The sequence below is a fragment of the Mixophyes fleayi genome, chromosome 5, assembly GCF_038048845.1.
Source record: "Mixophyes fleayi isolate aMixFle1 chromosome 5, aMixFle1.hap1, whole genome shotgun sequence".
NCBI lineage: Eukaryota > Metazoa > Chordata > Amphibia > Anura > Limnodynastidae > Mixophyes > Mixophyes fleayi.
Genome location: NC_134406.1, coordinates 8,276,461 through 8,289,959, shown reverse-complemented (window position 1 = coordinate 8,289,959; position 13,499 = coordinate 8,276,461). Strand labels below are relative to the sequence as shown.

The 13,499-nt window shown below is 42.5% G+C and overlaps 1 protein-coding gene across 9 annotated transcripts in view; it reads right to left on the bottom strand.

The window, feature by feature from the left end:
• Nucleotides 1–13,499, bottom strand: part of PTK2 (protein tyrosine kinase 2) — a 145,335-nt gene that overhangs the window by 43,904 nt on the left and 87,932 nt on the right. For all 9 annotated transcript variants that reach the window (XM_075211668.1, XM_075211665.1, XM_075211660.1 and 6 more), the window contains 7 exons: nucleotides 13,100–13,154; nucleotides 12,483–12,623; nucleotides 12,074–12,151; nucleotides 11,280–11,387; nucleotides 10,339–10,456; nucleotides 5,100–5,130; nucleotides 4,176–4,228 (listed from right to left, as the gene is read on the bottom strand). In XM_075211668.1, coding sequence (XP_075067769.1) covers nucleotides 4,176–4,228; nucleotides 5,100–5,130; nucleotides 10,339–10,456; nucleotides 11,280–11,387; nucleotides 12,074–12,151; nucleotides 12,483–12,623; nucleotides 13,100–13,154 — 584 coding nt within the window. The remainder of the gene's footprint in view (nucleotides 1–4,175; nucleotides 4,229–5,099; nucleotides 5,131–10,338; nucleotides 10,457–11,279; nucleotides 11,388–12,073; nucleotides 12,152–12,482; nucleotides 12,624–13,099; nucleotides 13,155–13,499) is intronic.

Below are 13,499 nucleotides of genomic sequence, written 5' to 3'. Positions count from 1 at the left end.
ACACAAAAACTTACAAAAAACCCACAAAATAATAAATACTAAAAACTATGTATGTTGCGACCAATTAATAATGTATTAATAATCTACCATATGGAAATATTATATATATATATATATATATATTTGTCACCTTGGGAGATGGTATCGTTTTCCTATAGGATTGTGTATTGAATTCATGAATTTCTTTATAGAAATTTTATATATTGTGCATCAATACACTGTACACAACACAAGCAATATTATCAGCCTGATTACATTTATATGCCGATGATGCTAGCACTGATCATATAATACTGCAAATCCCTGATTTTCAATGTAGCAGCTTGGTTGGTCGTAATATTCTACAGAGCTAATATAGAAACTCATTTTCATTTCTAGTAAAATGTATCAATCTCATAAGGAAACAGTACGATCTAAGACAAACAAGCGTTACAGTTACTGTATTCTGAGGGCAGTTCAGTGACCAATGACATAATGTCAGATACATTATATGGAGATTACAGCCTGCAGCGTTACACTACCACATTTATGTGATTCTACACCACATCCGCTCTGCATTCATCTAACTCGGCGTAAAAACCCAGGAACAACTTTCCTCCCGGTGAGCATTCATTAATGCAGACAAGGATCTCATTGACAGAGCTGCCGTTCCCAGACAGAGAGGTCACTGTACCTTGTACACACTCACTAACGACTTTGTACTTGGCCTGAGATCCATTCACAGCTTAGTACAAAGGGTTATACATGGTGGGAAACTAATGTAAATCATTTATTGCTTGTAACAACCTGATTATGATAGTGGAATGGGCAGGGCTTAAACTGGAGAATAGGGACCTTGATCCCTAATTTATAATGAAGGTCTCTGTTCCTGTGACAAGCCGACCTTTATGATCACGTTATTAGCACATTATTGTACAACGAGAGCACTATAGATGTAAGACACAAGTTACACGGCTCACACTTCTAAAAGGAGTCAAACATTCAGCCCAAGAGCAAAACATTGCCCCGAACATTGCAATTAAATTCTCATAGTCGATTAGGTGGCCCCCAGACACTAGACATGGACATGAAAATCCCCTCTATACTTCACAGAAAGAGCCAGAGACAGGCCGCCTGCCCGACAGACAGGACAGAAAGCCAGAGACAGACAGACAGACAGGACAGAAAGCCAGAGACAGACAGGACAGAAAGCAAATGACTGTAATATCTCACACATAACTTCCCCTTTACACTATTACATAAACCACCATCCACTCCCACTAAGACATCCGACGTTTGAGCAGAAGGCTATCTCTCTGCAGCAGTCTGTGACATCATCATGATTATGAATTTGTCATGATTCATGGAAAACACAGATCTCCCGGCTGATGTTTACACCAGAGGGGAGAGAGTGACAGCTGCAGAGTTACACGCCCCCCCCCCCAGCCTGGATGGGCACAGCGCGGAGGACCCGGCTTGGACACGCTGAATTAACCATTACGCTGCCAGCGGGGTCCACAGCACACGGGGGCATCATATAAAGTCGGTGCAGATATTGTAGATAATTTGTATTATTGAAAGTTGCTGAACTGGTGATCTGTATTGTTGTCACAACAGATCACAAAAAAATCTTAATGCTCATCAGGTATTTTTTTTTCAATTGTATTATATCATTAATACTGGTTTGCTTTATGCAGGTTTTTTGTATTATCATCAAAGTATAAAAATGTAAAAATAAACATAATTAAAAAAAACAACAAGACAAATAAACACAAAGTCACTACCAGTCCGTATACTCTGTCACCACACTTATTTATAAAACGCCAACATCTTCTGCAACGCCGTACAGAGTAAGCAATACAAACATGGCATTATAACATGAGCCCAAAAGCTTGCACTCTAAATACTGATGCCAGGCTTCCTTTAATGACAGGAGATGGCCTCTGTATAACAAAATAAGTGTCAAACACTGATAAAGCCCCCACCGCTCTCACATTGATACACAGATACCTGTACCAGACCATATACCTTATTAAATGTTGTAAAGGTAGTTATTTTATATTAATACAGAACGTGGGATTACAAGTACAACATAGTTCCACAATGGAGCTCAGTAAAGATGTTTTATTAAGTCAAAGACAATGTGAACCACATACACCCAATACCTGTATGATACATCTCTAGAACATAAAATACACTCTAAACCCACAATTGGACTTCATATAATATAGCAACTCCTGTATATTAATGTGTTAAAAGTTTAAAGGGCCAGTGCACATATTTATATAATCGGCCTTGGGGGGAAGGGGGGAGGCTGAGCTCATAGTTTTCATTTTCGACTCAGTGATACAATCTCAAAGGCAACAAGTGCTCCACACAGACTGTCGATTGGTGGGTTTTTATGCAGCGGCGGAGCCTGTGATGTCACAGTAAGTAGAACTGACACTATAGGCTTTAACCTCATCTTTTGAGACACTAAGAGATGTGGGCTATGCAATTTGCAGTTTATGATTGACAGGGAGGGAATACTCCAGCACACTTTTCCTTTTTACCAAAGCCGCAGTAAAAATTCAGGGTGACACTGAACAGCGGATTTTGCCCCAATGCTTCACGTATGAACTTTTTAATTTTTGTATATAGCAGGCGATTAGTAACCGTAATTATTAACCCAAATTATAAGCATTAATATCTCCGAGCCGCTGTGTAACAAATCAGATTCCTTCACACCACAGTTATACACTTGGATCAGTACCAGAGATGTGGGACAGTTTACAATAAGGTGATATAGACCATCACTTACAACATACACAAATGACAAGTGGAGTCGGTTCTCACAGCGCTGTACAGCTCTGGTGACAATAATCATCATCAGCTATTTTATACAGCGCCACTTATTCCCCAGCGCTGTACAGAGAACTCACTCACCTCAGTCCCTGCCTCATTGGAGCTTACAATCTAAATTCCCTAACATACACACACAGACAGAGAGACTAGGATCAATTTGATAGCAGCCAATTAACCTACCAGTATGTTTTTGGAGTATGGGAGGAAACCAGAGCACCTGGAGGAAACCCACAGAGAACATACAAGCTCCACACAGATAAGGCCATGGTCGAGAATCGAACTCATGACCCCAGTGCCATCACAAACAATATCAAGATATAGCCAGTAACACTGGGATATGAGGCACTGTGTATTCCATGCAATGACAATAAAGTTGGGTTCTCCAAGTCCAGCCCACAAAATGTCTGCCTCCACTGTACACACCTAACCCAGCCCAGCATAGGCTATGAATGAGTGACAGACAGGAATACACAGCATCACCTGGATTTCTCCAGCATGGATCTACAAACTTGGGTTACAATTCATAAAGCCGACCTGTAGCAATCTATAAATCCCTGGGACCAGCGTCTCTATATCAAGAAGCATGACGGAGACAGGAGACGTCGACTTACTGACCGGGAGCAGAAGAATAACCCTGCAAGCTTCAATAATTATGTGCACCTCAAGGTCGTTAGAAAATAGCAGATAATTCAAAGTAATGAGGCTTTAATCTGCACGTCCTAGAAGGACCAGGAACTGGAACAGAAGACAGATATAAGGAATTGCAGTCACGTATTTCAACAAGTAGCGATATGGAAGCTATTATCTTCTGTTATCCATCATTTTACACCCTGAAGAGCTCGCTGCAGTATCTTTTAATAGAGTCACAGACTGGAGGACCGGTGTAATCAGTAAGAAACGCTCCTGACCACTTCCACAAGAACCTCGGAAAGACCTTTATGGTTGTGAGTGCCAACAATAAGCATTCTCTTATACAGCAAAAAACAGCATTTTATGCAAGAGTGGCTCTTTATATAGGGAACAGACAGATAAACTTATATATAACTCCTGATAATGCAAAAAAATTTTGAGATGCTAAAAACGGAACAAAGATTACCAGTAAAGTCACAACACACCAGAATAATACATGCTTTTGTAGCAACGCTTCTTGTAATTCTATTTCAAGTGTCTGCTAGTTACTCCAGTACACCGTGGGGATCCTAAACACACAAGTGTGAAAGAGCTGTAGTATCATCCAGACAGACTGGTTGGGGGACTGAGGACAGTCACCTGGCTTGTGACAAACACTGTACAACCAGTGACCTGTAGGTAAGACACAGACAGACAGTGAGCTCCGGCCGCGCATCCCTTACCTGAGACGGAGACGGCGTGAGGTCTGACGCCGTGCTTCTCGTTGTTGGCCAGCCTGTAAGACAGAGGGTTGAATCTGTGAATGGTGCACATTCTTCATGGTAACAGAGACTCTGTATTCATTCTCACAGGCTACCTTCTGTAATTAGCAGGACTGAACCATTCCACACCAAGACAGGGGGAGGGGGGTCTAGGGAGAGCCGAGGGAAGAAACACGAGAACTCCTCCTGCTGGACTGACTTGTAAGGGAAGACGGTGCACAGATATTACTGGTATCACAGCTGTGCTTCACGTTACAGCCACAACACAGAATGCTGCATTTGTATCCAGGTAGAATCCATTACATTATTATATAACAGAGTCCCCCCAGTCTCACACTGATAGTACCAGATACAAGTATTCGGAATCCAGACTTGTGGTGAGATGCAGAGATAAATATATGAGGTATACGTCCAGCAGAGGACAGAGGAAGGCTGCGTGTGTATGTGTGAGAGTGTGTGTGCGTGTGTGTGTCACTGTCCAGCTCCTACTTCCCCCCCTTTACTGAACACTAAGCTGCAGTATGGAAACCAGAAGCCTTAGCACAGGACTGACCTCAACCATCCTCACAACTCACACAAAACAAAACAAAACAGAAAACAAAAAAACAAAAAAGCCAAAGCAACTAAAAAAAAATAAAAATAAAATAAAAAAAAAAAAGAGTTAAAGACCCAACAAACATTAAAACATATATAACAGTTTCAGGAACTTGTCATAACTGGAGATATTTAAGGTAAGACTGTGGGGTAACGTTCTATTCCAGGCCAATATAAGCACGCTATTAGTGTTCGGTTTGCTGCTTGTTACAATTGTGTATATTTTCTATTTGCTTATAAACATAATTGCTATATTGTGACAGAAGGGCATTCAAAAGAAACGACACTTACTTTGGTATAGATGGCAGAGCTCGTTCACCTTCTGTGTAGAAAGAGAGAGGAACATGTAATCATCATTTTACAACACGATATATGCACAAAACTAACTGCGGCTGTCGCCTGCAGACAGCGGATGGAGCCATTCTGCAGGATGGACCATAAACAAGACTCAATGACCAACTAGGCGGAATATTCGTTCAGGCCACAGAACGGCCCTTTCCATGGTCTGCAAGTGATGGGTCCATCAAGAGAGGTGGAAAAGAAGGACCAGTATTAACAGATAAACAGATTACTACAGAGGGTAGTATCAACAGGTTATACACACAGAAATGACGGGAAACCTCTCCTTCCTCATCCTCACTTCCGGGACCCTCCGTTCGCTCCACTCAGCAGTCTCTGCTATGATTATGTAACTAAATGACCACCGTTACATTAGGAAACCGGAGCTGTAACAGTTAGTGGTGATCACAGCCCGTATTCCTCACTATAACGCAGTAACACGAGTATCACTGCTATGGTGACACAGAGTCATACGAAGCAGAACAAACAGGTGACGGTAACTTTTTGGCACATAAAACAGGAAGTTCTATTGTGCCGGACTGGATGCAGTGTTGGGATCGAGTTACATATTAACTGGCTTTCTACAAATCTCAGGAACTAATCGATGTTACTAATGGGGTAAATGTGTCTGGGAATAACTAAACCATCTGTAGTTCAGGGAAACTTCTCATATATAACAAGATGGACTACGTATAATCTCCGTGAGCTCAGGTTATAAAGTGACTGGATGACTTTATACCGGAGGCTTAAACCGATATGCAGCAGGACCGAGTGACATCACTGAGGCACCAAGTGCCTCCTGCCTCCTAGTGCACTGCATATCGGTTCATCTGGACTGGGTAACCAGAAAACCATGGATAGACAAACCTTCATCAGTAAGTGCCATTCTAATTACTGCTAAATGGAGTTCTGGGACTGCACAGATAGAGAACGGGAGCGAATGTACTATTGTAATACCAGGAAAGGTTTTATTGACAGAGATGCATAAAATATCACCCCCTGAAACCCAATTATAACCCAGCAAACAGAGCTCAGATTAATGTGACCTGACTGATAACATTTAAATCCTCACATGTTTCTCCTTCCATGTGTCCAACTCGGAGGACTCAATGTAGTGATGACGTTTAGCACTGTATAGAAACGCAGCATTAGCAGGATAACTTGTATACAAGAGGCCACGGTCACTGTGACAAGGAACGACGGGTGGACAGTCAAACGGTCACATACAGATGAAGCGCCACATAGTTACCATGGAAACATAAGAGGAGGGTACAATGATATTGTGGTACCATCTGGTGCGCCCAGCAGGCATTAATGTGGTACCATTAAACCCAAAAGATACAACCTCCATCAGTATCAGGTGAATCGGTGGACAGGGCGAACAAACAAATCATAATTTATCGTTTCCCGTCACCCATTGAGTGAACCGAGATCTGTCCGATCGGTATTATACTGGGACTTATTCAGGGCAGCCGATCACTCTGACCCGAATTTGCTGGGCCGTTGGGGGCAGTTTGATCTACATCGACTAATGGAATATTTACGTGTGTGGAACGTGTATCACTACGAGGAAACTGTAAGAAGTCTCAGGGTCCAAATCAGTCTCATCAGACAAAATGTGCACTAATAGCGCAGCAGATGTAAAGATCCAACACAGCAAACGATGTGATGGCACCGAAACTGTTCTATATTTAAATACAGATGGATCATTTTATAGAAATCAGCTTTTTTAACGAGTGATCTATAATATGGAAGTTTAGGGATACTAATCAGGGAGTAAGAGGTTTTCTAACTAACGGTCCCTACAGAGCTCATTGAATGTTAAATGATCAGCATCAGCCAAGATTGGGGGTCTCACGCTCATAATACATCTATATATGGAGCGATCATTGACTGCTTGCGCTCGCAGACTATTTCAGCTGAACAGTAAGTGAATACCCCTGAGGAGCATTACTACAAACATCTATAAAGATGTGGAAACCACTTTGTGCAATTTGAACCCCGTGTCAAATTAAGAGCTTCTAAGATGGTCCTGCTGGATCAATACAGAGAGAGAGGGTCTGCAGAGGAAGGGGGGACAGAAATCCCACTAAAACAAGAGCCACCTGCTACACAGTGTAATCAGTGAAACATTATACAGAACAACACTATGTCACCAGTTCTGTATCCCTCCTGTATAAACAAAGGTTATTAATGAACAACCCGGCTGTAGATACTGTACAATAACTGGGGGTCTAGATGGTCAGATCCCGGCATGTGTGTTACATTTTCACCATCTACTTCCTGATTCTTATCGGTATAAAATAATATGACACAATGTAACACTTCAGGAGAGAGGATGAAGCGCTGCTGGGAATAATAAGGAACGGCAGCTGTTCACCACGTTACATTGTATCACGTTACGTGTCCCAGAGGAAGCCTATTACCAGTGATCATAGGCTAAAAACACCCCCCGAAATCACCCCAGGATACTGGTGCATCTGTTCCGTAAAGCAGTATTCACAGAGATGGGGTACAAACGCCGCTACTAATATTACAAAAACATTTACACATTCAAAACACCAAAAACAACTGGAGATACAATGATCGGTGGTTCAGGATAAAAGTCTAAATGTTAAAAAGAAATAAAAAAAAAGCAGATGAACAATTTGAAGACTAATCCTTTGCTGTTATGGTCATGATTAAAAATGCTGTTTGTAGCTTTAATCCTCATTCCATGAATTGTTAGTGTAACTGCAGATGTGCAGATAAGATACATTGTAACCTGTACTCCACGTGATGAAGGATAGGACACTAACTGTAGCAGATGCACAGTCTCCTCCTGCAGCTTCTCCCGAATTTCTTAATAAACTCTTCATGTGTAAACTGATTTATAAGTGAACGTCGAGGGATCCCACAATCAAAGGCTAATGAGTCCATTTATTTCTACCATTTAATATTATATGTACATAAAGACTTATTTATTACTCCTTTAGCAATATGGGGGCAGCTCAATTAAAAGTGTAAGCAGCAGAGAGCGGAGATAAATCATCTATAATATGGCTGTAATTAATGTTCTATAACAATCACTGCTCCGCATGTAACAGGGAGAGGGGGAATCAGAGTCACTATATAAACAATACTCAGCCTTTATTAGAAATATAAACCAGATCACTCCCTGCTGTAAGGTCACCAAGCACCCAGTGTTACAGTGGTCCACACACTTTCAGAGACTGCAGCAACGGAAAGGGTCCACATGTTACTCCCAACTCCCCCCCCCCCCAAAACTAAAATCTAATGAGGCCTCAAATAACCCTGGGAGAGCCTAATCTCCCCCTACAGCAGGGAAGAGGAACAGATACCAGCAGAGGTCTCAGGTTAGAAGCCCCCGACCCACGCACAATAGCTGCCTGTAGTCTGCAATGAATTAATCAGCCACCTCTATGAAGAACAGCAATCGGGTGGTTTCATAATAAAGAGCCAACATGGCACTGACAGGCGTAAACGTCTACACACAATACTCTGCCAGCGCTGAGCTGTCTGACGGGCGGCGATTGTCAGGGACAGAAGGTGATCCAAAAACGCAGTGAACGCATTTACATCTTAATTTAGTTTTCCAACCAGACGGCAGGACTGACGGGAGGAAAACCTGGAGCGGAGGATGAAACTAGAGGAAAGACAGCGACAGAATATACAACGTTCTCTGCTTTCCATCTACAACGGAGCTCGTAATTACTAAACCTCTCCGTAGACTTAAGGTGGGTACGGTTCTTGGGGAGCCTTCTCCCAATCGTGTCACTGTCCCCGATTCCTCCAGGATACACTAATAACACGAACAGAAAATCTGCTAGTACAACTGACCAAATAAACCAATATAGAGACATTCCTGCAGCTGTGAAACATCTGACAGGATGGGGCGGGTTAAAAAAAGAAGTCTCTCAGAGTTACAGGCATTGCCAACCAATCCAATAAAAATATTTTTTTTTTATTGCTAATGGTTCCCACTATTTCCTGTGCATCAGAATCCCAGCAGAGCCTGGGTCAGATAATGACTGCCTACATGACATGCTGGTCAATATCTTTTCTTATGCAGAGAATCTACATCACTGCTGTGCCACATACATGAAGGCCAGCGTCACACTGCTGAACGAGGGAGATCTCTACAAAGCGCTCGCATTCCACCAGCGCTCAACAACTCACATGGTGATTGGCCGACGGGGTGAAGTCGCTCCCTTGTTACATGGCAGCGATTAAGCTCTGAAGACGCAGCTCTATGTTTGTATGGTAAACTTTGGCATATATTTTCCCAATAAAGAAAAACATTGATTTCAAATTCAATTTACATTTGAAAACTGTAGGTTTGATTTCCGCTGATCCCCGTAATACAACTGCAAGTTAAAGTAAATAATATGGAGATGTATCCTAATGTTTAAGACCATACTCTGAAGTGAGAGTCTGCTTCAGGTAACTATAGATTTAATAAAAGTGTGTGCTTGGGGTATCTGACAGCAATAACTAGTTATCACATGTAAAACCCCAGAAAACTAATACATCACTAGATTTAAAGTTGGCCTCAAACACGCATACAGAAACAGAAAGAGCAGAACTTTGCTCTGTGTTAAACGCCAAAAAGTTACTGGGTTATTTTTTTAAATGATTTTGGTGATCCTGTATTAACAGATAATGGTAACAGATAATAATATTTAATATTCAATCTGCATGAAGCATTCGGCTTTCCATATATTCCATAACCTACAAACCTATATTTAGATTGCAGCAATAAGACAGGGACATAGACACTAACACATTAAATCACCTCTGAGGAGCCCCTGGAGAAGAGTTTAATAACAAATTTAAGAGAACGTGCAGGAGAAGACCAAATCAGAGGTTCGTGAGCCTTTCAATTCAGTTTTATGTCCTTGATGGAGTCAAGCACTGGTTACTTCTCAACCGCTATCTAAATCAGCAGGATCTAGGCAGAAAATGACACCGAACAGGATGATCCTGGCTCAGCCGCCTATTATTAGGGCCGTTCTCCCCTCTGACTCCTCTCAGTCGGAGCTGCAGCTCTTTGAAGGTCACGGTACAGCAGAAGATATATTCAGGAACACAGCGAGTGCTTTGATTTGGGAATGAGCTGCTGCGTCCTTGCTCCTGAGAACGGCTCGGATCTCCGCAGACGGACGGAACTGCAGCACAGAAATCAATTTACCTTTTTGTGGTCTGATAATGAAGGATTCCGAGGCTCCGCTGACAAGACGACAGTACCCATCTATCAAGTCCGCCATGTTCTCTGCGATGGTAAGAGACGGGGCTGTCACAGTGAGGGGCTGAGAGGAGGACGACACAGCAACAAAGGGGCTATTATTAGTTTCGCCGATGCCTCACAATACAGCTGCATCCTGACATCAATGTGTAACACATACAATCACGTTACACGCACCAAAGAGCTCATCACTCCAGATTAACTCCTGTGGGTTTACTGAGAACTTTGTTTAAATAACATTTACATTTATATAAAGAGGAATGGCCATGTATTCATGTCTATTTAAAGGGACTCTCCGCTTTGGACAACCCCTTCTTGATAAATCTTGTGCCCCAATGATAGAGGGGGAGGCACGGCAGAGCACAGAGGGTGTGATTAGCCCTTAACAACCCCAACCAGGATGGTGCTCCCCATATACACTATACGTGTGCGAGGAATTAATGTAGATCTCTGTCAGTGAGCTGCCATGATTATTTGGGCACAGCCAATTCTACATCTCTCATGGCAGAATCCAGTTGGATGGGGAATGCGGACTGGGAAGTGACATTATGATAAAACTGTAACAGGAAGACTGTCCTCCTCTATACTAACACAGATACATTATTTATTCCACAATACAAAAACACACAGTTCTTTCACCCTATGTATAACGTGTCCTCTAATATGCAGCATGATGTCACTATAGAGAGCCACAATATAATATGGAGATCAGGACATGAGGTTCGGGGTGAGATTACACGCAGATATTGTCAGGAAAGAAGAGGGAGGGGAGTTCCCTCAACTGCCCCTAGTAACGTACTGCAGGCATTTATTTAAAGAGCAGCAGACGGCAGGGGTGAATAATAGGTCTATAGGAGGATAACCAGAGACCAGAGCACAGTATTTACCTCCGGAGCTCCTGCGATTTTCAGCTGCAAAATGCCCTTCCGGTCCTTCTCTTCGCTGCTGGAATACTGTATCGTCTGCACCTGAGTAAAGTCTGCTAGATGGGTCGGCTGAAGGGAACAACAATGTAAAAAGAATTATTATTGTGACTTGTCAGATGAGTATATAAGACGTTTACAAGATATTTAAAGAGCAGAGTATTTGTACAATATAACCAGGTCAGCTAGTTGTATGACGTCCATACACTTCACAGGTAACTGGTGCACAGAGGTACTACAGCCCTCTCAGAACCAAACTCTATTCTAGGACAGTTTATAACATGGAAACAAATATCACATTGGTTGCAGCGGGTTACAGCTTATTTTTCCTCTGTACCCATCTTCTAACAACGTCCCACAATTGAAACTTTAGGAAAGGGTGATTAATTCTTTATAATAACAAATTGCAGTGGGATACAATGTAAAAGGTGCTTGTAGGAACGCTCTATAAATGTGTCTCTCATAAGAGATGATTAGATCGTTCTGTTTACTTATATTATGAGAGAAGCATTTACCACACAGGAGAACCCAGGAGGAGGAAGAAATGGGGGGGGGGGGGGAATCTGTATCTATATAGTGTATATATCAGTGTTGGTTAACCTGTGACGGTCCAGGTGTTGTGAAAGTCCCAGCATACCCTTCCAGCACTAAGCTGCTATATATTGGCAAAGCATGCTGGGACTTGTAGTTTCACAACACCTGGAGTGTCACAGGTTAGCTAACACCGGTATATATATACTAAATAATAAGTTACTTACATTTGATCCTTTGTCTGTAAGGTAACTGATCCCTTCCTCGGGGCCAATCGCCAGCTCCACAGATATAATCCAACTGGACTTTAATGGGTCATGTTATCAATGATGTGAAGGCAGGAAGTGAAAGAAAGATGAAAGAGAACATTAAACAAACCATTACCCAACAGTTGTAGTGTAACAAGAAACGACTAGAACGCAGTGATACAATACAAAGATCTATATTTGCGGTACGACCCCCTCCCAAGCGGCTGACAATGGAGTGATCAATCTATCAAATATTCCCAACAGACTACCGAAAAGTAATCCTGATTTACTGCCGTCTTGGGTTTTTGCTTGTAACACACATACACACGCTTATGGTACAGAACACACTGTAACAAGTCATCTAGGCGGTATCCACGGGCGTACTTACTCCGAGGGCGCACTTGAAGCATTCCTTGTCAAATCTGTAAACTGGACAAAGGATTTCAAAGAATTTCAAGATACTCTCCTCCCTGTTGAGGTTGGCGAACTGGCGGAACGTTTGCTGGATCAGTTTCCGCAGCGTTTTTGCCTGAATATTACAAATCACAAACGGGAAACATAACAAAGTTCATCCTGAGACACCGACGGGATAAGTCACGTGCTTAGGAAGACAGAATATAATAGAATCAGACCAAGTAAAGTTTCCCTGAGCCCGATGGTCTGATCCACCTGCACGTTCACATGCATTCAATAAAAATCCCTCAAACCCCCCCATGTACCAGTCCCCAGGACCCCCTTCCCCCCCCCCCCCCCATTACCTGCAACCAGGAACCACACAGCGCAGTAGAGCGGAATTCACCCCTTCAATAGACCCAATCACGGCCTTCACCGTTCATCAGTAATGTAAATACTGCAGAGATTCAGTCCCCCCTGTGATGTCGTATCCGCTCCCAGCAGCAGGTAAGAGGGAGGGGGGTGGGGTGGTTTCCAAAAGTTGGTAACTCATTTGAGTCATGGGCTATCTGACACCTAAAAATCCACATTTATCTGCAGAAACGACTTTACCTTAACAGAATCCAGCAAACTCTTAGGAAAGAACCTCTTCAGACCCACGTCCTTCCTGCAAGACAATCACCATCCTGCTTATTAGACGCCATAACATTATTCCTGAGATTGATAGCAGCTGTCACTGTACATAAGAGCTGTTTGCAATCTAATTCCTGTGGTGCTTCCCTGTAATCTATTATATATCCTGCGTGGCCCCTAATGTTAGACAATGTGACATCTCTGTACAGCGCTGCGGAATCAGTGGCGCTCTATAAATAAATGGTGATGATGATGACTGTTGATCAGCCACATCTAACACAATGCTGTATACACTATATTAGAGGGAAAGTCTCACCAGTAATAGCCAGTGATAGCCAGTGACAAGGGCCAGGTACGTAATTATTTATGGAAATTTATA